At 46.1% G+C, this 27,500-nt stretch overlaps 1 protein-coding gene across 6 annotated transcripts in view; it reads right to left on the bottom strand.

The window, feature by feature from the left end:
• Nucleotides 1–21,707, bottom strand: part of LOC308164587 (liprin-beta-1-like) — a 60,114-nt gene extending 38,407 nt beyond the window's left edge. For all 6 annotated transcript variants that reach the window (XR_013937642.1, XM_080538657.1, XM_080538658.1 and 3 more), the window contains exons 1-6: nucleotides 21,599–21,707; nucleotides 9,704–9,785; nucleotides 5,961–6,166; nucleotides 3,823–3,912; nucleotides 2,828–2,941; nucleotides 2,239–2,349 (exon numbers count right to left, since the gene is read on the bottom strand). Coding sequence is in view for 5 of the 6 variants with exons in the window: in XM_080538657.1 (XP_080394783.1) it covers nucleotides 2,239–2,349; nucleotides 2,828–2,941; nucleotides 3,823–3,912; nucleotides 5,961–6,166; nucleotides 9,704–9,767 (585 nt within the window). In the remaining variant the exon portion in view is untranslated. The remainder of the gene's footprint in view (nucleotides 1–2,238; nucleotides 2,350–2,827; nucleotides 2,942–3,822; nucleotides 3,913–5,960; nucleotides 6,167–9,703; nucleotides 9,786–21,598) is intronic.
• Between the last annotated feature and the right edge of the window lie 5,793 nt (nucleotides 21,708–27,500).

Below are 27,500 nucleotides of genomic sequence, written 5' to 3'. Positions count from 1 at the left end.
ACTACTTTCCATACTTAAATCACGGCTAATGCCGACTTCTTGAAGCAATCGCTGCAATACACAGACGACACACTGCATTATCATTTAGGAGGAACGTCATATGATTCATAGACATTTAAACAAGAGTAAAAAAACACACCTCTCTAACCCTCTCCTGGTCAGAGAGAAGAAAACGTTTAATCTAGATCAGAATGATCTGTTATTCTTTTTTGCTACCCCCGGATCAGATCGAGTCGGCTGATTTCCCTTATACTACTAACAGTCTGCCAGAGAGATCTCATCCTGGGTAGCGAAACAAACAAACAAAAAAACACATTCTGATCTTGATTAATCGTTTTGAAATATTACTGGGCTCTGGAGGGACGAGATTTACAGCTGAATGAAGCCAGGGCTGAAACCAACAGCAGCATTTAATATAGACAAGACTGCATTTCTACTCCCTCCTCTCCCTCCTCTCCCTCCTCCTCTCCCTCCCTCCTCTCCCTCCTCTCCCTCCACTCCCTCCTCTCCCTCCCTCCTCCACTCCCTCCTCTCCCTCCTCCTCTCCCTCCTCTCCCTCCTCTCCCTCCACTCCCTCCTCTCCCTCCACTCCCTCCACTCCCTCCTCTCCCTCCTCTCCCTCCACTCCCTCCCCTCCCTCCTCTCCCTCCTCTCCCTCCTCTCCCTCCTCTCCCTCGAGGTTAAAGTGAAACCCACGCACTCGGGAGGCAATATCCTCTCCCTATTGGTCGGGCTGCTGGAGACGAGGGTTATGGAAACCCTGACTCTCTCAGACTCTTGGGGGGGGGGGGGGGGGAAACGGCTGCTGGAGCAGGGGGGTGTTTGGGAGCAGGGGGGTGTTTGGGGAGCAGGGGGGTGTTTGGGAGCAGGGGGATGTTTGGGGAGCAGGGGGGTGTTTGGGAGCAGGGGGGTGTTTGGGGAGCAGGGGGGTGTTTGGGGAGCAGGGGGGTGTTTGGGGAGCAGGGGGGGTGTTTGGGAGCAGGGGGGTGTTTGGGAGGTGCAGGGGGGTGTTTGGGAGCAGGGGGGTGTTTGGGAGCAGGGGGGTGTTTGGGGAGCAGGGGGGTGTTTGGGAGCAGGGGGGTGTTTGGGGAGCAGGGGGGTGTTTGGGGAGCAGGGGGGTGTTTGGGGGAGCAGGGGGGTGTTTGGGGGAGCAGGGGGGTGTTTGGGGAGCAGGGGGGTGTTTGGGAGGAGCAGGGGGGTGTTTGGGGAGCAGGGGGGTGTTTGGGGAGCAGGGGGGTGTTTGGGGAGCAGGGGGGTGTTTGGGAGGAGCAGGGGGGGTGTTTGGGAGGAGCAGGGGGGGTGTTTGGGGAGCAGGGGGGTGTTTGGGGAGCAGGGGGGTGTTTGGGGAGCAGGGGGGTGTTTGGGGAGCAGGGGGGTGTTTGGGAGCAGGGGGGTGTTTGGGAGCAGGGGGGTGTTTGGGAGCAGGGGGGTGTTTGGGAGCAGCAGGGGGGTGTTTGGGAGGAGCAGGGGGGTGTTTGGGGAGCAGGGGGGTGTTTGGGGAGCAGGGGGTGTTTGGGAGGAGCAGGGGGGTGTTTGGGGGGAGCAGGGGGGTGTTTGGGAGCAGGGGGGGGGGTTTGGGCCCAGCAAGGCTCCACATGACTGATGGCGCAGGCTGTTCAACCCGACCGTAGCGGACCTCTGCATGGTTCCCTAGTGTCATTAAACGTTTGGGTGACTGCCAGGATCCAGAGGCACGCATCATATAAGGAGTGTGTGTGTCTGCTCTTGAAGTTCAGGTCCAAATATCTGAAAACAATATGTGATATCTCCATGTGTGTGTGGGCGTCTCTCTACCTCACTGTCTATCTCCACGTGTGTGTGGGCGTGTCTCTACCTCACTATCTATCTCCACGTGTGTGTGGGCGTCTCTCTACCTCACTGTCCCTGCCGTCTCTCTCCTTCTCTCCCTCCTCCTCTGTGGGCGTCTCTCTACCTCACTGTCCCTGCCGTCTCTCTCCTCTCCCTCCTCTCCCTCGTGTGTGTGGGCGTCTCTCTACCTCACTGTCCCTGCCATCTCTCTCCCTCCTCTCCCTCGTGTGTGTGGGCGTCTCTCTACCTCACTGTCCCTGCCATCTCTCTCCCTCCTCTCCCTCGTGTGTGTGGGCGTCTCTCTACCTCACTGTCCCTGCCATCTCTCTCCCTCCTCTCACTCGTGTGTGTGGGCGTCTCTCTACCTCACTGTCCCTACCGTCTCTCTCCTCTCCCTCCTCTCCCTCGTGTGTGTGGGTGTCTCTCTACCTCACTGTCCCTGCCGTCTCTCTCCGCAGCGGTCAGCTTCAGCTTCAGGCCGGAGACCTCGGTCAGCAGCTCCAGCTTCTGTGTCTCCAGCGTGTTCCTCCTGAACAGCTCCTGGGAGACGAGACACAACCAGGACATCCAGGGTTAGGGTTAGTACACTACGGTACTGATCAGGACATCCAGTCTCACATTCAGGCCAGAGGACATTAGAGGACATCAGAGGACATCAGAGGACATCAGAGGACTACGGTATTGATCAGGACATCCAGGGTTAGGGTTAGTACACTACCCAGTCTCACATTCAGGCCAGAGGACATTAGAGGACATCAGAGGACATTAGAGGACATCAGAGGACATTAGAGGACTACGGTATTGATCAGGTATTTATACATTCAGGCCAGAGGACTACGGTATTGATCAGGTATTTATACATTCAGGCCAGAGGACTACGGTATTGATCAGGTATTTATACATTCAGGCCAGAGGACTACGGTATTGATCAGGTATTTATACATTCAGGCCAGAGGACGACGGTACTGATCAGGTGTTTTAACATCCGCTGTTTGATAAGACGGATCAGGAGCCTCACCTGCTGCAGCATGTCCTCCGTAGCGTTGAGCTTCTCTCTGTTCTCCTCCAGGCTCGTCTCCAGGTCCCGGATCTTCTCCCCCTGGACCTCCACCTGGTCTGACAGGACGCTGACCTGGACAACCAGAACCGGAACCTGGTTATTAATAAACACCCCGGGGAGCCTCGGGCTTGTTCCTCCCAGGGTACGGATCTGGGCCTGGGCCAAGTATTGTGTCATGGTAAGAATGTGCTTTCTCTGCTTTCTCACTCCAATAAGCGAAAGGTTGACAGAAACTGGGCAAGCAGAAGGCAACACCTGCAGCCTGTTAGAGAGCGTGCTATTCTCACATGTGCACAGATGTTTATCATCATTCTGTGGCTAACATACAATCACATTTTCTAGTCGTATAGTATTTCCAGGGGTACAAACTGGTGATGGCCCAAAAAGGTGTCAACATGTTTTGGGACTGAAAACTTATGGGGGGGGGGGGGGGGGGGCGGGGGGGAGTGTGAATAGTGCTAGCACTAAATGGATATTGATAGCACTAGTAGATGGATAGCGCTAACTAGTACTAACGCTGGTCTAACAATGATGTGCATGTAAGTAGCGTCGGCCCTGACCTTAACACCCGCATAATGACTCTGCTGACCGTGACCGTGTTCTCCACGCTGTCTGGAACTGTACCTAGACGCCTAACCCTAACCCTGACCCTGACCCTGACCCTGACCGTGTTCTCCACGCTGTCTGGAACTGTACCTAGACGCCTGAAGCTAAACGTTATTTCAACAGCAGCCGAGTTTAGCAGACAGGAAGACATTAGCTTAAAAAATAGATCATCCACGTGAATTGTGTTCACGCTTCATCCAAGTCACATGAACACAATTCACGTGGATGATCTATTTTGAGAAAAAGAAAAAAAAGAAAAAAGAAAATCACATTTTTTACATTTGTCAGTACACATGTTTTCCACCTCATTCGTCACGGCCCGTGGCCCAGCGTGTCCAGTAACCCACCTGGAGGACGAGGCACTCCTTATCATTCTCCAGCCGTGAGAGACGCTCCAGGTAGACCTGCTCCCCTCCCGCTGAGCCGTGCCCGTTGGTCTGGAATCACAAAGAGCCAAAGGCCGTCAAGAGTCAACCAAGAAGAGCTGCATCCCAATACTCTACTCAGGGTGTATACAGGAATCTTGAGGTTCATTTGAAAGTGACAGTCGGATCTAAGTGACAGTTGACACTAGAACAGCCGTGTCTATGTTACCTACTCAGGGTATATACAGGAATCTTGAGGTTAATTTCAATACCTTTCTAAGACTTTTTAAAGACCGTGTCAATATTTTTCCAGACCTCACCGCCACTTGGAGCTGTAACCGTTTACATCAGTGACACCTTTAACTTAACAGTTTTAGTTTCCAATAGACTAGACCACTGTCATACAACAGAATTTCCGGTTCATCTTAGTTTTTTTAATAAAACTAATAAATTCACGAACTTTTACTGAAAGTTTTTAGGACTCAAACTCTTTGGAAAGACTCTAATTCAGAAAAATACCTACAAAATTCAAGACCTCATAAAATCGTGATAAGACTTTTTAATACTTATTAAGGGTCTTGATTTCCCCAAAATTGATTTATCAACTTTTAATACTTTTCAAGACACCGCGGATACCCTGTCTACTGCACTGCTGATTCTGACTCCGTTGCCATCACCGTTGTCTATTATCGTTGATTTTGAATTCTGCTGCCATCACTTATTCTATTATTGCCGATCTGCACTCCATTGCCATCACTTTACTCTACTGTTGCTGATTTGGATTCTGCTGCTATTGCTACTACTGACGCTATTATAATATAGAATCATATTATATACGGCTATTGTTGATTGTTGTTTATATCCTGCGTATTCTATTATTGATTTGGTATTTCTGCTGCAATGCCAATGTGTCTGTTGTTAATTCTTATTCTGATCTGATTCTGATAGCGCCTCCTCTCCTCCATCCCCTCCCCTTCATCTGCACTGAGCTGATACAGCTGGACAGGTGGAAGCAAACGCCAGGTACAACTTATATGGCTTCAAGGGTTGGTTAAGAAGGAAAAGGGATGAGGAGAGGACTTCAGACTATTGAAATGCAGCCTTACAGAGAGAGGCCACAGAGCCTCCGGTGATGAGACAAAGGCTCACAAACAGGCCAGGTTCAGAAGTTAACAGGCCAACAATGAGATCACATGCTGCTTTTCCCTGGAAGAAGAGGAGCTAGGCCGCCCACGCGTGACCTGCTGTACGAGGGGCTTTGAGCTTTGTGTGTGAAGTGGAAATCAAATCAAACTAAACTGTTCTCTGTTCTCTAACCCTAACCCAAATCGAACTAAACTGTTCTCAGATTTCACACAGAGAAAAAGAAAAAGGGCTAGAGGAAGAAAAAACTAAAACACGAGCCCCGCTGTGAACATCTCCAGGGTTAGGGTTAGCATCTCCAGAGAAGAGCTGTGAACATCGCCAGTGAAGAGGACTCGTGTCAAAGTGTCAGTCACGCAGCGTCACAACACAATCACAGGGGTCAAGGTATCAGTGACAGGCTGGGACCAAGACACAAAGCAGAGTAGCAAACCACCAGAGTAGCACAATCACACACACACAAGAGGAACTTCACTGGAAATGGAACAACGTTAAGGTGTTGATGATTATGGAGAAAAAAATCAACACTGATATTCTATGGAAGAAATGACATACTCCAATACTCCAGTCCTCATGCAATTCATGTTTAGCCATAATTACAATATCGTTAGCCTCATAGCATAATTGATGCAATGTCATAATTGATGCAAAAAGGTCAGGGTTAGGGTCAGGGTCAGGGTCAGGGTCAGGGTTAGGGTTAGGGTTAGTCCCAGAGGGTTAGGGTTAGGGGTTAGGGGTCAGGGTCAGGGTTAGGGTTAGGGTCAGGGTCAGGGTCAGGGTCAGGGTCAGGGTCAGGGTCAGGGTTAGGGTTAGTCCCAGAGGGTCAGGGTTAGGGTTAGGGTTAGGGTCAGGGTTAGGGTCAGAGTCAGGGTCAGAGTCAGGGTCAGGGTTAGGGGTCAGGGTCAGGGTCAGGGTTAGGGTTATGATGTAACAGGGTCAGGGTCAGGGTTAGGGGTCAGGGTCAGGGTCAGGATTACCAGGCGTCCCTGCAGCCAGTCCACCAGGCTGTCTGCGGTGGCGTCAGGCACCTGGCCCCGCAGCCCCTCCCTCTCCTCCGGGTCCATCATGTCCAGCGCAGCTCGCAGGTCCTCCAGCAGGTGCAGCGCCCGCAGGCCGCCCAGGAAGGGAGAGGTGGGCGACTGGCAGTCGAACAGGCCGTTGGAGTAGTCCATGGCCTTGGAGCCTGGAGGAGGGACACACACACACACACACACACACACACACACACACACAGTTAAACAGGCCGTTGGAGTCCATGGCCTTGGAGCCTGGAGGAGACGCAACAAGGGGATTTAGACACGCCAGTGTACACACACACACACACACACACACACTGAAACAGAGACACACACAGAAACAGAGACACACACAGAAACAGAGACACACACGCACACACACAGAAACAGAGACACACACACACACACACACACACAGAGACAGACAGACACACACACACAAACACACACACAAACAGAGACACACACAGAAACAGACACACACACACACACACACACACAAACACAGAAACAGAGACGCCCGCACACACAGACACACACACACACACACACACACACACACACACACACACACAGAAACAGAGAGACACACACACACACACACACACACACACAGAAACAGAGACACACACACACACTGAGACAGAGATACACACACACACACAGGGCCGTTTTAAGGGGGGGCTAGCTGGGGCGGTGGCACAGGGCCTCGCGCTTTGGAGGGCCTTTTTATTTTTTTATTTTTTTGTACCCTGGCTGGCGAGGCCCTCCAAAGCGCCAGGCAAGGGACCATATTATTATTTTTGCCTTTAATACATTTCTAAATGTTCACACATGTGATAATCATAGTCAATCATATAGGCTATCTAAAATCTAGCATACCTGTAGGACAGGGAGATTCTTAGCAACAGAAAAAAGTAATTTCCCCCTATGACACCTAAAGATGATGTGGAGGAGGTGGAGGAGGACAACTGCTACACCGGCAGCAGCGGGGCTGCCCAGCCCCAGGTGATGATGGTCAGGAGTGGCGAAGTAGAGGATACGGAGGCGGAAGATGGAGCTACTCAGAGCAGCAGCAGGGCTGAGAGTGAGGAACGCAAGACGAGCCTACGGTGTCAGATATGTCATGTATGATGATCCTGGTAAATTGGCCGGTACATATGGACTCTACAGTTACAGAAGTGATCATTAGAAGAGGTCCCCCAAAGATGAAACCTGGATTTAGTTATCCTAAAAATAATGAGAACAGAAACTTTAGTGAAACTTCATTTCTCCGAAAACTACCAAATGGGGAAAAAATAGAAAGAAAGTGGCTTGTGTACTCTCAAAAACGGGACATGTCTTTTTGCTTTTGCTGTAAGCTTTTCAACATAAAGGATAGGCCTACATGGTGGTGAGTAACATCTCTATTCATGTCAATAATGGCTTGTGCGTATTTAATGTTGGGTATGATGACTGCTTTATCCTAAATCCTAATCCTTTACGAGTATAAAATGTTTGAAATGAAACAAACATGGTTGTAAACTATCTAAATAAGTAGATATTCTATTGTCTATCAGCACAGCATGTGAGCGCATTTCTTGCAATATATCGGTGCGTGCGTGTCGCGCGGTTATAATAGTTGCCTACATCATTATAAAAGGCCTCGCAAATCTGACTTCGCACAGGGCCTCGCATATCTCCCAAACGGCCCTGCACACACACACACATATACACACAGAAACAGAGACACACACACACACAGAAACAGAGACACACACGCCCACACACACAGAGACACACACACACACACATATATATACACACACAGAAACAGAGACACACACACGCACACAGAGACAGAGACACACACACACAGAGACAGAGACACACACACACAGAGACAGAGACACACACACACAGAGACAGAGACACACACACAGAGACAGAGACACACACACACACAGAGACAGAGAGACACACACACAGAGACAGAGACACACAGAGACAGAGACACACACACACACACACACACACACACACACACACACCACCAGGTGGGATATCAGTTGCAAGTATGATTTGCTCCAGATGTGAATTTCTGAACTTATCCTGAAGAATCAAACATCAACCCTAACCCTTCTAAAATAGAAGGATAACATATTAAATGTCAATTCAAATCCAAACTGTTCAGAGCAGGAGACACAAGCACAGTGTCTGTTGGAGTTGGAGAAGCATGTTCCCAGCATGCACTGCAATCAGCTTGACAGCATCGGTCAGCAAACTCTAAATGTCAACCATGAGATGAAGATGTCCGACAGAAATTAAATAAATAAATAGATCAACAAGTTTTCACAACAGCAGCGTGGCGTGGAACGAATCCTAGTGGTTTCTGTGGTTAGGGTTAGGGGGCGTTGAGAGGATGTCACGTGACCAGCCATCTTTCTTCAATTGGAAAGGTCAACGCTATAATTACACAAGTCAGCGGAAAAGCGTGGGCTTTCAAAACTGGCCAGCTCTGCTCATCTGCGACGGAAACAGAGAAATACAACCAGAACCTCCCTGGTGTCTGACTGCACACACACACACACACACGCACACGCACACGCACACGCACACACGCACACACACACAGACACACATATATACACACACACACACACTCCTAAAGGCGTAATAACCTCCCTGGTTGTCTCTGCCTCCTAACATTAGTTTCCACTGTGGCTGAAACAATCGAAACGTTTTTATTTGAATTTCTCACAGCGGAGGAATTCAGAGGCAGCCATTTTTTTTTATTTAACCTTTATTTATACAGGTAAGAAACACATTGAGCCCCAAGGGCTCATTTTCAAGTGTGACCTGTTCACAGGCATACAACAACAACATCCACCACAAACAAATACAATACAAAACCTGGCCTACATAGTCTAAAACTAAACTAAAACTACATAGTCTAAAACTAAACTAAAACGACATAGTCTAAAACTAAAACTAGTCTAAAACAGTCTAAGAGGCCATAGTACTGAGAAGCAGGGCATGGGGAAGGGCCCTATATCCTCTAACCCTCTATAGGAGGCAGGGCGTGGCAGAGGGCCTCTAACCCTCTATAGGAGGCAGGGCGTGGCAGAGGGCCTCTAACCCTCTATAGGAGGCAGGGCGTGGCAGAGGGCCTCTATATCCTACCCTCTAACCCTCTATAGCAGCCGGGGTTAGGGTTAGGCATGGCAGGGCAGAGTGACCTTCAGGGGCCACACTCCCTCACCATCTCGTGACGTTAGAATTATAAGGTTCTATCTCCATGTTTGTCAAAATTTAGTTTTTTACATAATCTGATCCATTAGGTGTTTATTAATGCCTGTGTGGTGTTATTTTTAAAATGTTGACATTTTTGAGTTAGTAATTCATAAAATACAAAGGTTCCATCTCACAAAACATAATGGAATGTAAAAACGTTGACGCTCAATATCTCTGAACTGCCCTAAACGGAGATAGAACCTTATCATTCTAAACGGAGATAGAACCTTATCATTCTAAACGGAGATAGAACCTTATCATTCTAAGCTCACGATCTGTAATGTCCTGATCCCATAAGCCTGTTGAATATGCCTCAGATGAGAGTATGATCATTCTGTGAATATACTGTATATGGGGAATGTTCACGTTTCAGTGTGTGTGTGTGTGTGTGTGTGTGTGTGTGTGTGTGTGTGTGTGTTAGTGGGTCTTACCTGCTATGATCCCATCCATTTGCTCCAAGGCTGCTGCCAACATCTCACTGGCATCGGACATCATCTTCACCCCGCGTTGAATCTGAAAGAGAAAATGACAGAATTGCATTTAAGTACCGTACATCCCCCTTCAGGAACTAGAGTCCAGTTCTACACATTACACACACACACACAGCTCAAAGTCAAAGTCAATTGTATTTGTCACGTGCATATCGTACAGGTACAATGTACAGTGAAATGTTACTGCCAGGCTCCTAAGATGTGCTACAAGAGTAAGAAGGTGGAATACAAAAATTCAATTTACAAATGACACGAGCAGGTTTCAAATCACACTCAAGTCACACAGAAAAACAAAGGATGTGTACAGTAGGTTGGAAGGGGGGGTATGCACAGATGACATTTGCAGGTTGGGTAAAACTATACTATTAGGTTGGACTATATAGAGATAAATAGAGATGCAACAGTGTGTACGGGTCAATTTACAAATCAATATATACAGTTTTATAAATAGCAATGATTTACAGGATATACGCATAGTGTATAGGTGATGGGTTATGTACAGCTGAAGTTGACCACCCAGGACCACAACCCTAACCATGAGTCAGAAACGTCCTTCAACTCGGCCACACCAGCCGCTTCCAAACACAGCACAAGAAAAACACAAGAGTGCCTTTGGTCAAATTACAACTGCAGTGATTACAGTGAGACTTGATCAAATGTGTTCCTATGATTTGGGGGGAAATGCTCCATCATTTGTAAGCCACTTCCTGGTAGGAGGTTTTAATGTTCAACTGTCCGTTTTTTTAATGGGATTCAGGATTTTCTCCCTCCTTTGAGAGTTGACAGACCATTTGGTAAATTCCCATGTCTCTGGTCATCAAGTGTAATTCCAATGCAGGCAGAGGAAATGTAGTAAAGGATTGCCTCCATCTGTTTCATTAATGGTGAGCTTTGATAAGTGAGTCAAACAGGAAATTTGAGCCTAATTGTCTGGTATTTTAGTTTGGGGCATTGTGGCTTGCTAGTAAAGCCTTATCATGAACATAATCATGTTATAAGTCAAAATACAACACACTACTTTAATGGTTGTTGACGTTAGGAAAGATTCATCATGACATGTTTTACTGTTTTGAACAGTAAACCAAATACTTGTTATTACAACTCACGTCCTGTTTTCTCCTGTCACAAGTTTATCTTGCAATTCTGAGTGGCCTGGTGAACTGTCGAGAATTTCTGATGAACTCAACTGCCACATTCAAGGGCACTGATGACGGCTTGCATAGTACAGACATATGATCTTACACGAGGTCATCAGTAGTGTTCAAGTCTGCCTGTATGACTCAGTTCCTGCCCCTCCGTCCACTGTGGTCAATCCAATCTAGCCTTTGCATTACTGCTAGTTGCACACACCCCTGGTCGATGTGAACCCTCAATTAGCCTAACCTGTTCCCAAATACTAACCTTTTCACATACCATCTTTTTCACACATTGCACACACCTCCTTTGATACAGCCACTACTTAATGTACTTAGCCACCTTTAACTGTACATAACTCATAACTGTATATACCTGTAACTACCGTACCTATCTCTATCATGTTTTTGTTATGTCATGTTTTATATCACTATTTGCTCTTCTGGTTAGATGCTAAACTGCATTTTGTTGTCTGGTACTTGTACTACTCTGCAATAACAATTAAGATGAATCTAATCTAATGTACAGTATGCACGAGACATTTTTAAATGCTCATCTCTCTCCCTCCTCCTGTTTCCATGTAATCTAGTCAGCTCCACTTCAGATTCAAGGCCAGGGTTAGGGTTAGGTTACAGTGACCCACACAAGCGTGTACTGTACTCCACTGAGCACAAGCAGTGCGTCAAACACAAAGATGATCTCTCCAACAGCAACACCAGAACAGCAGGATTCCCACCGCTCCGGCATCTGACCCAGGCCAGTCACGGGGATCGAGGGCGGACTGGTATCATGAATAATGGCGCCCTTCTCCTGGAGATTTCTCTTCTCTTCTGCGTGCAATTATTGGAATCCCAAACTTCCATAACAAAGCCGGGCAGCAGCATCACTGCTAACTCTCTAACCGCGGATGTCACATGCTTCCCCTTTCTCTTAAATGAATCAGAGAACATCGTTAGTAGTGAATCCGAACATCTTATGAAGGCTAGTAATGGTAAGGCTGCAAAGGGAAGGTGACTGAGAAAATAAGAACATTTAAAAAAAAAAAAAAAAGTTTTCAAAAGAACAAGAATCGCCTCCACTGGAAGACCACTGGCACGGCGGGCCATGGAGGGCGTTGGTTGTCAGACCTCTCTGTACAGAGGGCAGCATACCTCAGGGTGGGGCAGGTGGAGGTTATTGGGGGACATTTTTGAGGGGGTACTTCATTTCCTTTCTCCGCTGGGTCAGGGAGTCACACCCAGCCTTGTAAATAGCTGAGCAGAGTTAAAATCACTGGCCTCCATTAGTAGTGAGACTGGGAGGCTGCATTAGTAGTGAGACAGGGAGGCTGTGAGACAGGGAGGCCGTGAGACAGGGAGGCTGCACTCTGCACTCGACACACTGAAGGCTTTGTGGCCCCATTTCCCTCATGGGCCCTTTGTGTAACATGGGTAACATTCCCCCCAACATACAGTCAAGCTCACACAGCTACACAATCGCACTGCTAATAAGCACATCTTTAATAGTGCCAGGCATGGAAATGCAACCGAGAGAGACGTGACGTATGTCGAAGTCTACAAGAACTCCTCTGTGCCGTAAATATAATTCAAGCGCACAAAGAGGATTGTTCACGTAGCGCACTGGACATTCCGACTGAGAACAGAAATCATCTGTTCAAGAGAGATGATATTAGATCTCAATCAATCAGGACTGAATATTGAGATCACTTTGCTAACAACGGGCTGCAGTACCTGAAGGAATGTGGGTGGAAGGACGTACTACAGGGACCGCTCCTTGGTCCCGTTGCATTTTCTTTCTCCAGAAGTATTTCCATCTGATGGAAAACCATTCCAGTCACTCCAGGGAGGTGTGTTTGGTCAGCTGCCTGCTTCACACCCCCGATGGGGGAAACCTAAAACTTTAGCCATTTTTCCGACTGGAACAGTTTTTTAGAATCCAAATATTTTAGTTCCCTCTGTGGGATAGTAAATAAAAAAATTATGAGAAGAACTAAGGCAGGTACAAGTGGACCTAGAATTGTACTTCTGTAGGTCAAACGCTTCTGAGACAGAGACTTTGGACACATTGTCAGGCTTACTGCAGATGAGTGGTAAATGCCAGGAATCTTCTTGATAATATCAAGACTTCCTTGCATTTATTTTTCTTTCTCTCTCTAGTATGAGGTCACAGTAACCATGACGCATAGGACCGGTATAATGACATTATGCCATTCACATGACTATGATATTCAGGAAGAAGCAATATCACTACTCTAACGTTTAACATGTGCTGCAGATTGTTTTTCGTGGTTGCAAACGCATTTGTCAGGAATAACACAGAAGTGCAAGAGATTGTCTTCTTTGAATCACAAGCAGAATCACAAAGGCCTATCCTCTGGAAGGAGAGAGCACAAAACGCATGGAAAAGAGTATTGAATGCTGGCACCACATAAAGCCTGCTCACTCTCTAAGACTCTGAGCCTGTGTGAGCCATTAAAATCATAACTTTATGATGTGTAACAGAGAGTTTCCATTTCAGTTACATCAGCAGCCTGGCAGATTCACCCAAAGAACGTTTCAAACCGCAGTCTCCACAAAGGAAGCCGAGCGATGCTCTACGCAGGCCTTGGAGTGTCTGCTAGCTGGGGCTCTTCTTTGGAATGACTCCAGCAGTTCTATAGTAAAGGTACTGGAATCCTTCAGTCTTTCCCGAGCTGACCAGCCTCTCTCTCTGACCACACTGCAGTGCCTGGCACTGGCCTCTCCTCTGTGGCTCCGTGACCCATCACCAGGGTAACTACCTCCTCCCTGGAGATTCCTTCAAAACTCCCCCATATGTGCTTTTGAGTGTACACACACAGACACACAGACACAGACACACACACACACACAGACACACAGACACACAGACACACAGACAGACAGACAGACACTCAGACACACACACACACACACACACACACACACACACAGAGACACACAGACACACACACACACACACACACACAGAGACACACAGACACACACACACACACACACACACACACACACACACACAGAGACACACAGACACACACACACACACACACACACACACACAGCCTGGAACTCAATCACTCATCAGTTATGATGACATAAATAATAATAATAATAATAAACAACTTTTATTTGTATAGCACTTTTCCTGCAAACGTTGCAGCTCAAAAGTGCTTTAATCATTATATAATCATAATTTAATTATTTAGTCATTTATATTATTAAAATATTAAAAAGATGGGTTTTTAGTCTTGACTTGAACATATGTGCTGAGGTTGCATCCCTAATGTAAACTGGCAGTGCATTCCACAATCTGGGTGCCTAAAATGAGAATGCAGCCTCACCAAATCTCTTCTTTTGTACATCTTTTGGTACACAGTGAAAGCCAGCGTCAGAAGACCTGAGAGCTCTATTGGGCTGATATGCTAGCAAAAGGTCTTTCAGATATTCTGGTGCTGTGCCAGTGAGAGCTTTAAAATCTATTCTGAACTTAACAGGAAGCCAGTGTAGAGTCTCTAAAATAGGAGTTATATGAGCTCTTCTGTTTGTTTTGGTTAAAACTCTCGCTGCTGCATTTTGGACTAATTGCAGCTGGCCAATAGCTTTCTTCTGAAGACCAGAAAGGAGACTGTTACAATAGTCCAAACGGGTAATAACAGAAGCATGCATTAACACTTCTGCATCAGCTTGCCGGAGAAAATATCAAACATTTGCAATATTCCGTAGATGATAAAAAGCATTTCTAGTGATAGATTTGATGTGAGGCTAAAAGCTTATGTCAGAATCTATAATCAAAAAGTCAAAAGTCACTTTATTGTCCCATGACTGGGAAATTTGTTTTGGGCTTACACCACACTGCAGCCCAAAAAATAACAAATAAATCACACCTAGATTCTTAGCTTCGTGTTTGCCGTTTGAAAGCAAGGTTCCCATGGTATTCAACAATTTGTGTTTTTGTGGTTTAACTACGGTACACAGACACACTGGTCAGTAACCTACTGTAACACATTGACTCATACATGGACACCTCACTTACTCACTGATGGCAAATTCTCTAAATTCGGAAAAAAACAGCCTACAATGTGAACAAACCTACAAACTCATCTTAACAGCCAGCAGGTAGTAGTTAGCCTTTCAAAACATCTTCTGACTCACCAGACAAAACACACATGTTCATCTCCTGGGGGAAAGGTGCACAATGTGAATGTTGTGACTGCGTTCCGGGACGGCCTGCTTGTTGAACGGCCTCTGCCCAGAAAGACAGGCTACCCTGTACCATCTGGCTCAGGGTCGCCTTTGTAGTGAGTAGAAGTTATTCTGGTTTATTTACATAGCTTGACATCTACCAGATGTAGAGATATGGAGGGGGAGGGAGGTCTCATTCGAAAATAAAACACATTGCCTGCCTGACACACACACACACACACACACACACACACACACACACACCTTGTGCCTCAGACGCTTGTGTTCCATTAGCTATGTAGCGCTAGCAGCAACAGTTCCAGCTGTAGCACAGATGTGTCCCTCAGAAGTAAACTGGGTCAAACATGTCCCCCCCCCCTCTTCAACTGGGGGACCCCCCCCCTCTTAAACTGGAGTTCTCCAGTTTCACTGTGGAGAAAAGCAGAATGCCCCATGCAGGAGAAAAGCAGAATGTCCCATGCAGGACACCGTCAAAAACATCAGGATTGTCCCAACAGCACAAGGCCTTCATGCGTCTGTTACCTCCACATCCAACAGAATCAGATGCTCTCCCCATTCACTGACTACAGAGGTGGACTTTAGACTTCAGACAGCCAGCATGGAACACGGGGCAGCCAACAGGCAGCAGACTCATTCTGATCATGTTCCTTCCTTGCTGGGATCAAACCATTATTACTCTCAAGTCCTTACTAATACTATAGGCCTATTTGCTGCTTCCATGGGGTCCTGTGGGGAGGGGGCTGTGAGGGGAGGGTGGGTTGGTGGTACATGGTGGGAGGGATATGTGGGAGGAGGGGGGCGTGGCGGATGCTGGGGCAGGGGGAGGGTGGGTGGGGAGAGAGATGTCGGCCTAAGGTCTGTGGGAATGTTGTCGTTGTGCTTTTCTCCTGTGTTTAATTGTTTGTCTCCACTCCCTTGTATATATAATATATATATATATAATACTCCCTTGTATTATTCCCTGGAGAATCTTTTTGTTTTAAGAATAATAGAGAATTGATCATAAAAAATAAAATAAAAAGAATCTAACTGCTAACTAAACGGAGCTTAGGATTTATGAGCTAACAAATGACACACAATTACCAACCGACCACACAATTACACAACTCATTTCATTACAAGAGTGTCAGCCCATCGTTTAACAAACCGTAACTCGACTTTGTTTACATACTTATTTTACTTTGCTGTTTGAAAGGCGGTCAAACGGACCTCCTGTGTCGGGGTGTGAGGTCGGGTTGCAGTACTTGGCTGGGCCCTAACCCTAACCCTACTGCTCTGTAGTGGCGGCCACTGCAAGACGCCAGATACAAACAGCTCTTTGTCCTTTCTGGAGTCACATGGTAAGAAAGGCATACTGAACACAAGGTACAACCATTTTCCACGTGTCCCGACTACATTACAGCCAAAAACACACTTGGTCCCAAGCCAGACTCAAGCCAGACTCAAGCCAGTCCCAAGCACAGTGGAAAAATGCTTTGCTTGAGATGTTGCTTAATCTGACTGACCTTTAGTTCTGTTGGTGGAAACTAGCCTTTCTACTGTCTCAAAGACAGAAACAGTTCTGTTCTGAATGAGACAAAAAAAACATCTTTATATCAACTGATGAGGAAAGCTGGTTCAGTCCTCGGTCACCCTGGACACAGTGGAGGAGGCGGCCAATAGGAGGATGAGGACCAAACTCCTGGCCATCATGGACCATCCCTCCATCCCTACATGACTGTGGCAGAGCAGAGAAGCTCCTTTATACAACAGTTAGTTCCGACCAAGTAATTTGATTGGACTAGAGGCATTCCATGAGTGCTGATATACAGTATAACAGCACTGGGACTTTTTAACTATAGGTATCACACCGAAATAACCGTTAATATCAAAGTAGCTAGCCTGCAGATGTTTGTGTTCAGGTTACTAGGCAACAGTCCAGTTGCGGAACTATTTTTTGTTGACGGAGCCAAAATAAATGATTAAATAAACAAACAAATCATAATCTGTTGTCACTTATTACTGTTAACTAATAAATTGCGCTGTAGGCCTGCGGCCTCGTACCTACGACGAATCACAGCCGTGCTGATATTCAGTATAACACACTCCCTCTCCTGTGATATTGCTTAATTAGCAGCAGACTATTACAACCTGCAGCACTAAGGAGCTAAAGGAGATCTTTACTGCTGCTGCAATAAGACTGTACAACTCCTCCTCCGGCTGGGTCAGGTGGTCAGAGTCTGGGTTAGGGAGAGGAGAGGAGAGGAGAGGAGAGGAGAGGAGAGGAGAGGAGAGGAGAGGAGAGGAGAGGAGAGGAGAGGAGAGGAGAGGAGAGGAGAGGAGAGGAGAGGAGAGGAGAGGAGAGGAGAGGAGAGGAGAGGAGAGGAGAGGAGAGGAGAGGGAGAGGGAGAGGGAGAGGGAGAGGGAGAGGGAGAGGGAGAGGGAGAGGGAGAGGGAGAGGGAGAGGGAGAGGGAGAGGGAGAGGGAGAGGGAGAGGGAGAGGGAGAGGGAGAGGGAGAGGGAGAGGGAGAGGAGAGGAGAGGAGAGGAGAGGAGAGGAGAGGAGAGGAGAGGAGAGGAGAGGAGAGGAGAGGAGAGGAGAGGAGAGGAGAGGAGAGGAGAGGAGAGGAGAGGGAGAGGGAGAGGGAGAGGGAGAGGAGAGGAGAGGGCTGGAGGTTGTTAGGCTAAATCCTAATGTATATAAGGTTAGGCTAAATCCTCATGTATATAAGGTTAGGCTAAATCCTAATGTATATAAGGTTAGGCTAAATCCTCATGTATATAAGGTTAGGCTAAATCCTCATGTATATAAGGTTAGGCTAAATCCTAATGTATATAAGGTTAGGCTAAATCCTCATGTATATAAGGTTAGGCTAAATCCTCATGTATATAAGGTTAGGCTAAAGGCTAAATCCTAATGTATATAAGGTTAGGCTAAAGGCTAAATGCTAATGTATATAAGGTTAGGCTAAATCCTAATGTATATAAGGTTAGGCTAAAGGCTAAATGCTAATGTATATAAGGTTAGGCTAAATCCTAATGTATATAAGGTTAGGCTAAAGGCTAATGTATATAAGGTTAGGCTAAATCCTAATGTATATAAGGTTAGGCTGAATCCTAATGTATATAAGGTTAGGCTAAAGGCTAAATCCTAATGTATATAAGGTTAGGCTAAATCCTAATGTATATAAGGTTAGGCTAAATCCTAATGTATATAAGGTTAGGCTAAATCCTAATGTATATAAGGTTAGGCTAAAGGCTAAATCCTAATGTATATAAGGTTAGGCTAAACCCTAATGTATATAAGGTTTTCAGATGTTTTCAGAAGATTAGGTCTATCTTTATTTTATTTAGTATTTTTGTCTACTATTCAATTGCCACTTATTCCAAAGCGTCTTACAATCAATACATTTGACTAAGTAAGTGAATCATCTATTCACTAGTCATAGCAGGAAAAAGTAGTGTGATAATCTATGCTAAATAATCTATGCTGAGGCCAGCGGCCATTAGCAGTCGTCGTGCTTGTTGTTGTTGTTGTTGTTAATGTTAATGTCAATTTTATTTATAATGCGCCCCCCATCCAACTATTACATCGGCCCGGGGCGCAGAATGAACAAAATGTTGTTGTTTGTGGTCTGAGCTGCTGTAAAGCCTGAATTTCCCCTCTGGGATCAATAAAGTACCTATCTATCTATCTATCTATCCATCCATCCATCATTAACCCTAAGATAGATAGACACACTGAGGGTCAGGGTCTAACACACTGAGGGTCAGTTTAACTGTGCATTTCCTTGGGCTTGTCAAGAAGTTATTTTGAGGCACAGATATTTCACTTTTTGTCAGCATATAATTTTGATACAGTAGATTAATAAAAACAAGGATTTCGAAATAAGGTATTGAATAAGCAATGTGACAGAATATATATATATATATAAAATAGATTAAATGAATCTCTGAAGTAACATGGTGAACAAGAATGGCAAAAGCATCGCCACACTCAAGATGACCTTCGCCTCGTCCTGTCAGGAAGCGTTTCCTGACGCGTGTTTGAGAGATGTCTTCCTTTCAGTCACTCTGCTCTTTTACAACCCCCTCTGGAATGTGGCTACAACTAAAGCTCCTGGTCTTGTCAAAGAGGGGAACAGAAAAAGCATTGTAGAGCTTTCAGGAATTCCCTCAATTTCTAAGTCCTTTAGCTACTATATGCAAATGGCTGTGAGGATTCTAATTCTACACAAGCCCAATGAAACAAAGAGCATTCACATCAAAATGTCAAGTACAATAGTCGGGTTATTTTAGACTCCAGAGGCAGTCCTACTTCTTCACAACAGTGTGTGTGACCAGGGTTAGGGTTAGGGTCACGCCCAGGACCTCCCCTCCCAGGACAGCCACAGGAGTAGGCTACTTTGCAGAAGAAGAATGCATGGAATGTAAAAGGTCAGCGAAAGTAGGTATGCCTGGTGGAATGCTTTCAAAACAAAACATAGATCACCTGAAATTATTCTTTCAATGCATGAACTCTGTTTTTGTGTATCTAAACGTGACGCATTGTCTGTCAAGTACAATTCTAAACAGTGGAACACTAGATTAATTCAACGACAAAGACTTATAACAATAGATTAAGTCGATTAAGTTGTAGCTCTTTACAACACACAAGGCCCTCTATCACATATCAGAGGACTTTGCCTCCTCTTCTGGAACTGAACCAACTCTGCCGGAGGGACAAACAACTGTTCCCAGACCACACCGCCTGAGGAAATGTGGAAATAAACAAAGCCATTCTGTGCACAGTGCAGGGACAGATTTATGGGTATTCTTATTCATTTCAAAAACCCTCCTCGCCTCACAGGAAAGATTACTTCATTGGTGCTGGGTTTGAGGGTACAGTTCAGTCAATAATATGGCCGGGCCATCTATATGCAGCTGGAGCTATACCTGTTCAAGCTATACCTAACGCTAACCCTGCACACATACCTGTTCAAGGTCTGATCTAACCCTAACCTGTCCACGGTCTGGTCTGGCCTTACCTGTCCCTGGCTTGACCAGCGTGTACCTGGACTGCTGGTGGTTGACATTGCACCAGACAGATGGTGGTATTGTAGCACACTTGAAATAGCCTAACTATGACATTACTGGGTCATTTGCTTGCAAAGAATATACTGTATATTCTGAGCATAATTGCTCAGAGTGCAGTCAGATCCGAACTGAGAGTAAATCCTTTGTTATGCTTTCGGTTTTCTCCCTCAGACAGAGGTTGCCAGCAGGACAGACAGACACACAGACACACAGACACACAGACACACACACACACACACACACAGAGACAGGCAGAGAGACAGACAGACACACAGACAGACACACACACACACACACACACACACAGAGACAGAGACGCTGCCAGCAGGACAGACAGACGCTGCCAGCAGGACAGACAGACAGACAGACAGACAGACAGACGCTGCCAGCAGGACAGACAGACGCTGCCAGCAGGACAGACAGACGCAGCCAGCAGGACAGACAGACGCTGCCAGCAGGACAGACAGACAGCCTCAGGAAGGACATCTTTCCTGGAGAACCTAACAGCCTGCTCCAAATAAAGCTGAGAGGAACCCCATAGAGAAAAGGACATCATGAGTGAATCTGTCTTGGTACTTTTAACATCAATGTAACCCATTGAGAGTGAATGAATGAATGAATGAATGAATGGTCTTTATTGTCATTGATATAGTACAGGTACCATACAACGAAATTTGGGAGGGGGGGCTCCCCTGGTGCTAGGAAAAAAAAAACTAAAAACAAGAAGGGAAAAGAGCTGGTTTACATAAATAAAGGCTATGTACACTATCCACTATACTATACAATAAAACACTGTGCTGTACTCTATGCTATGCTATGGGAGAGGGATTGGGAGAGGGATTGTGATGTGTGCTTTGTTGAGTTAAGGACTCTTACTCACATTCTTGCTCATGAATACAAGGTTTCCCTCACTAACTGTACTGTTATTTACCTCAACTCTCTGGTGATTGGCATGACAAGAGCAGGCTCTTTAAAAACACCCATAATAATGTGGCCTCAAATTAAAACATATCATTATTCTAGGCACGGTGCGCTACACTGATGTTGTCCTCTCACTGCAACAAAGCAACAAACAAACAATAGTTGTGGACAAACATGAATTGTATTTTCAAAACATTTCAAAAGAAGGTCAACAATCACTACCTGCAGATGACGTCACGCCACTTTGATCTGATCACTGACAGCTGTGCACAGAAGGTTTAATTTAATAATCTATTAACATAACCTACTTAAATAACACTAGAATGATGGCTGATAGCTAACCCACTATTCACACATGCATGCATACAAAGCTTCGTGCAAAACGAAGGTCAGTGTAAAAAAGAAAATGTATATTTAAAAAAAAAACTATATCTTAATGGAAATGCTGCTGTTTTCATTTCACGGACAGAAGACTTAAAGACTTAAAGACTTAATTAAAGACTTACCCAACTGTATTAAAAGTTCGACCCTGGGAACCCTTATAACTTATAATAATTATTCCCAAGCTCACTCTGCGTTCCCTCGCGCGCTGAGCAGCACCGTATGATTCAGCCGCATCCAGAATTCCCAATTTCCAGAATAACTTTGGAGAAAAACGGGGAAAGTTTTAGCGTGACAGCGCACTGCGCATGCGTCCGTCCAGGCCAATCATAGACGTCTTTATGTTTGCCGTTCACCCTGGTAGAAATCCTGGGGGGTATTCCATCAACATCGCTAAAGGAAAATCCAGGTTTAGTCTGATAAATCTCGCGAGGGTTCTTCAAAATATCCAGGCATCTTCTGATAGGTCTCGCGAGAGTTATCAAAAAATAAAGGCAGGATTTTCCTTTAGCGACGTTGATGGAATACCCCCCTGAACAGACTACTATTTTAGACAACAAAGTCTTATGTTTGAGTGTGCTGTCGTATAAATGAACACAAGGCAAGCCTCTTTTATTAATAGCACATCTCAAAATGTGTTGTTTATTTCCCCCGGGCAGTGATACATACATACAGTGCAACATGTGTTATTGGTTTTTAAAAAATAAAATGTCACAACACTTCAATAAAAATAAAATGCCCTACTTTTACTGCTGTCTGTTTTGCATTACAACTGTAACACTGTTCATTCTGCTGAGGAGGCTGGATGGAATAAATCAAAATATTATTCACAAGATTATGTTCATTCTTTTGTGGCACAGTAGTGTCTTTTTCTAGTCTCTTTGCAGCTGTGACTGATGTTAATGCCACGGACATCAACACCAACACATAATGACATGTCATCTAATAGGAATGGTTGAGTTGGGGAGGTACTTCACCCATTTATATTTTAAATTAAATGTTAAAGTTTTGTTTTAACTGAAAACTGGAGCCAACTAGTGATTTAACAGTAAATATGTTTTCCCAGAGTGATGGACTGGGTGCTTTAGTACAGTGGATGTATTTTTTGAGAATGAAGAAGACACATGATTGTAAACATAAGTGCAATATTGAAACACAACTGTGAACATTTCAAACCTGCAAACTGCGTCACTTTAAATGAATGTGCAATAACACTATGTGCAATATGACAACCCTAGGGTACATAAGGTTCAGATATAGGAAATGTTAGAATAGGTATAGCATAGCATAGAGTACAGCACAGTGTTTTCTTGTATAGTATAGTAGTATAGTATAGTAGATAGTGTACATAGCCTTTATTTATGTCAACCAGCTCTTTTCCCTTCTTGTTTTTAGTCTTTTTTCCAAGCACCAGGGGAGCCCCCCCTCCCAAATTTCGTTGTATGGTACCTGTGATATTCTGACGTGTAGCAAGAATATAATGTATAAATGATGAGACACACACTGGATATCAATTGGACTCTTTAGTTATTCGACGTGCACGCATTACAGCATATGCAGTGACTGACTCCCGACTGCGCATGACCGGGTCTTGACTCTTGACAGTGTATCGAGTCTACCACCGGGTGGCAGTAGGTGGTCTAAACATTACATCACTCCTTTTTTTTTAATACATGATAAAGTGCATAACATTCAAACAGTCCATTAACTTGGAACATTGTTAACTCGGAAGAACATGTTAACAGTCCTTTGGTACTCCTGCTCTTTAATCGAAGTCACGCAGGTATGCGGGAGGTTGTCTGTTCTCCCTAACTGGATACCTCGGCGGAGGTGCGGGTGGAGGCGTAGCTGGGCCTACTTCCTCACTGACCTCTGAACTTAAGTCCATTAGAGTGTCTGGGTTGTCTCGGACAATCTTCTTAAAGAATGAACTGTTCCTAGTGGTGGTGTAACCACTTCTTCCAGCTGTTATCATGGAACCTTTGACATCGATTACTGTGAGCGGCTCTGCGTTGTAAGGCGTAGTAAGCTTGTTCTGTTTTGGTTGACGACACAGGACGGTGTCTCCTGGCTTGATGTCAGAAGGCGTAGCGTGTCGTCGAGCATCTGAGAGAGCTTTCATCTTTGCCTTGGCCTCTCTGTCGATTCTGCGTATCTCTTCGTCAGCAGGGATGGTGATTGTGTCTGCTGAGGGTAGCTTGGTGGTCATCTTCCGTTGGAATAGTAACTCGGCAGGTGACGTGTTCGTCGTGCTGTGGGGAGTGGACCTGTACTCACGCAGGAAGACGTGCAGCTGTTGTTTCCATGGCATCCTCTGCATCTGGGCGATTCTGAGTACTTTCCCGACGGTGCGCATGAATCTCTCAGCTGTGGCATTAGCTTGTGGCCATAGAGGTGTTATCTTCCTGTGCTTGAACCCTAGGTAGTTGGCAAACTCAGCGAACTGGTTGCTGTTGAAAGGAGGTCCGTTGTCAGTCTTAACAATTCTTGGGATTCCAAACATGGAGAAGACTTTGTCCATGACTGGTATGACTGTGTTTGCTGAGGTAGATCGAATTGGCTCAACAATTGGGTATCGTGTGTAGTCATCGACTATAACTAACAGGTATTCTCCCGATGGGAGTGGGCCATAAAAGTCAGCACTAACACTGTGCCATGGTGCGTCTGGCAGCTCAGACATTTTGAGTGGTTCGGTCCGGGTAACTGGAGTGTTCACTTGACATGGGAGGCAGGTCTTGGTGATGGTCTCTACCTGTTGGTCTATGGTAGGGAACCATACCTTTTCTCTGAGTAGGGCCTTTGTCTTAGCTACGCCCTGGTGGCTTTCATGAGCAATCTGCAGCGCCCTCTGCTGTAGAGCTGCAGGTATGACAATCCTGGTGCCTCGCAGTATGATGTCGTTACCTGTGGACACTGTGAGTTCATCACTGACGAGCTTGTATGGTTTCAGTGCAGCAGCACCTGGTGAGCGGTCTGTGATTAAACGCCATGAGTTATTTCTGATGTGTGCACTGACCTGTTGCAGGAGTGTGTCTTTCAATGTCTCTCGCTGTATCTCTTGTAGTGTCATCGCCTTGGGTGTTGCTTGAAGTGCTACGAAGTTAACGTACTCCTCTGCAACCTTGGATGCTCTTGTGTTCTGTGACGACTGTACCGGGAGAGGGTGTCTAGACATGTAGTCAGCTGGATTGTCAGCTCCTTTTCTATATTCCACTCTGAAGTTGTACGGCTGTAGTCTGAGGCCCCATCTCTCGATCCGTGCAGGTTGTTTTGATCTCGGGTTATTCCATATCATCTCCAATGGTTTGTGGTCGGTTACCATGGTGAATGGATGTCCATACAGATACAGGTGAAAATGTTCGCAGCTCCAGATGATGGCTAGGGCCTCACGTTCTGTTTGCGAGTATCTCGTTTCTACATCACTGAGTGCGCGGCTGGCGTAGGCTATGATGCGCTTCTCTCCCCCTCCTCCTTTCTGACAGAGGATGGCGCCTAGCCCCACCGGACTTCCATCAACAATGAGCTCCGTCTCCTTCCTGGGATCGAAATATGACATTGTTGTGTCGCTCGTCAGGCTGTCCTTGAGCGTCTGGAGTGCCGTAGCTTGATCACTGCCCCACTGCCACGGAGCGTCCTTCTTCGTGAGCCCACGGAGCGGTGCAGTGATGGTTGAGTAGTCCTTTATGAACCTGGCGCAGTAGTTGGCCATGCCCAGAAGACTTCTGATCTCACCTGGATCTTTGGGGTCGCTGGCGTCGTGAATGGCTGACACCTTCTTTGGATCTGCAGAAATCCCGTCGGCAGAAAAAATGAACCCAAAGAATTCAAGGCGCTGCTTGTTGAATTCGCATTTGTTGCGATTGAGTGTCAAACCACTGTCTTTCAGTCTTTTAAACACTGCTCTCAGAGTGTCGTCGTGTGCTTCCTGAGAGACGCCATAGATGATGATGTCATCGCTGAGGTTCTTCACGCCCGGTATACCTTGCAGCGTCTGGCAGATGGCGTTCTGGAACACTTCAGCGGCGGATGATATACCGAAGTTCAGGCGTTTGTATCTTCTTAGCCCGAGGTGTGTTGTGAACGTTGTGATGTAACGACTCTCTGGATGCAGCTCGAGCTGGTGGTAGCCTGCTGTGAGGTCCAACTTCGAGAATACCTTGGCACCGTTCAGCTCGTGTATTACATCGTCCATTGTTGGGGTGATATGTCGTTCTCGCTGAATTGCTGTGTTCGCCTGACGCATATCAACGCAGATTCGGACTTTATCAGGGTCTTTTGGCTTCGGTGGTGTGACGATCGGGGAAACCCAGGGTGTTGGTCCAGATATAGTTTCAATGATACCGTCGTTCTCCAGCTTCTGAAGCTCCGCCTCGACCTTCTGACGGACATGGAAAGGGACCCGTCTGTGCGGCTGGCACGTCGGTTGGATGTCGGGGTCTATATGCAGTTTCACCTGGAAGTCTTTCAGCTTTCCGATTCCGGTGAAAAGCTCTGGGTAGCTCTGCACGAGCTCATCTGCGACAGTACGCCCACTGGGTGGCATCACTGGCGGCGTGTTCACCATATTGATGATCTGGATCAGCCCTAGTTCACTGGCAGTTGCGTAGCTGAGCAGAGATTGTCCGGCGTCGCCTCTGAGAACGTAGAACACACTCTCTGTCCGCTTGTTAGTAGCCTGTACTTTGCATGCAAATTTACCAATGATAGGTAGAGCGTTGTTGGACCCATATGGAAATATTTTGATCATGGCTGTGCTGAGCATAGGCTTTGGGTCAAGTGTGTTTAACACATCTTCATTAATTATGTTGACAGCTGCTCCTGAATCAATCAGTATTTTAACACTGACACCATTCAGCTTGATGTTGGTCTGGGGTTGCTGTATACTTGTGCTGTTGATTACATACACATACCTTTCGTCTCCACTTGATGAGTCTCTTGATTTGGTCTCGGAGCATGCTGTCACCTGGTTCACTTTCTTAGTGCTCCGCTGCTTGTAGTGAGCTGTGTCTTCCTCTTGGCTTTGATGTGCAAATTTCTGACCACGGCAGTGTTTGGCATAGTGGTTAGGCTTTCCACAGGCCCTGCAGTCCTTCCCTCTGGCTGGACAGTCACCCTCGTGTGGATAATTTCCTCCACAGTTTCTACATTGCAAGCTCTTCTCTTTGTGCCTGTATGCTGCATGTTGCTGTTTGGCGCCCTTGAGATGCAGTGCATTGATTGCGGTGACAGCCTTCTCTTCTATGTTTTCTGCCTGTTGTTCAGAGATCTCTAACATTCTCCCTAGGTCTAACATATTAGTCAAAGTCATGTTTGGCTCTCTGAGCGCTCTCCTGCGCAGCCGTGATGAGGTACAGCTCTGTATTATTTGCGCGACTATTTCTCTGTCTGCATCTGCAAATTCACAATCTTTAGCTAGCATCCTCAGTCTGGTATGAAATGTGTCTAAAGACTCACCGGGAAGCTGTATGGCTTGTCTGAACTTGTACACAAGGTAGTGTGTGTTCTTTTTCGGTGAGAAATATCCGTGGAGCTTCGTCTTTGTGTTTTCATAGTCATCACTGTCGTCAGCCAGCGTGTCGTAGATATCATGGACTCTCTCTCCAGCTAAGTGAAGCAGCAGTGCCCTTTTCCTTATTTCTTGAGTAATGTTTGTGGCTACGGTGTAATTTTCAAATCGGTTGATCCATTTGTTCCATCGCGTTCCAAGCGAACTGGGATCGGTTTCTGTGTCGAATGGCTGTATGGCCATGTGGCCCGAAAATGCCGACTGCATGATACTAGCGTTAGCCTGGGTAGCTTAGCTTAGCTTCTTGCTAGCTAACTACTCACTTCGACTTTTCCGGACGGATTCTTCTTCTTCCTCCTTCAAAAATCGACACTGGTGGCGTTTCCACTTTGAATCCTCGTCGCCATTGTGATATTCTGACGTGTAGCAAGAATATAATGTATAAATGATGAGACACACACTGGATATCAATTGGACTCTTTAGTTATTCGACGTGCACGCATTACAGCATATGCAGTGAC

This window comes from Nansenia antarctica (genome assembly GCF_963989245.1).
Source record: "Nansenia antarctica genome assembly, chromosome: 8".
In the NCBI taxonomy this organism is placed as follows: Eukaryota; Metazoa; Chordata; class Actinopteri; order Argentiniformes; family Microstomatidae; genus Nansenia; species Nansenia antarctica.
This window is presented reverse-complemented; position numbering and strand designations above follow the sequence as displayed.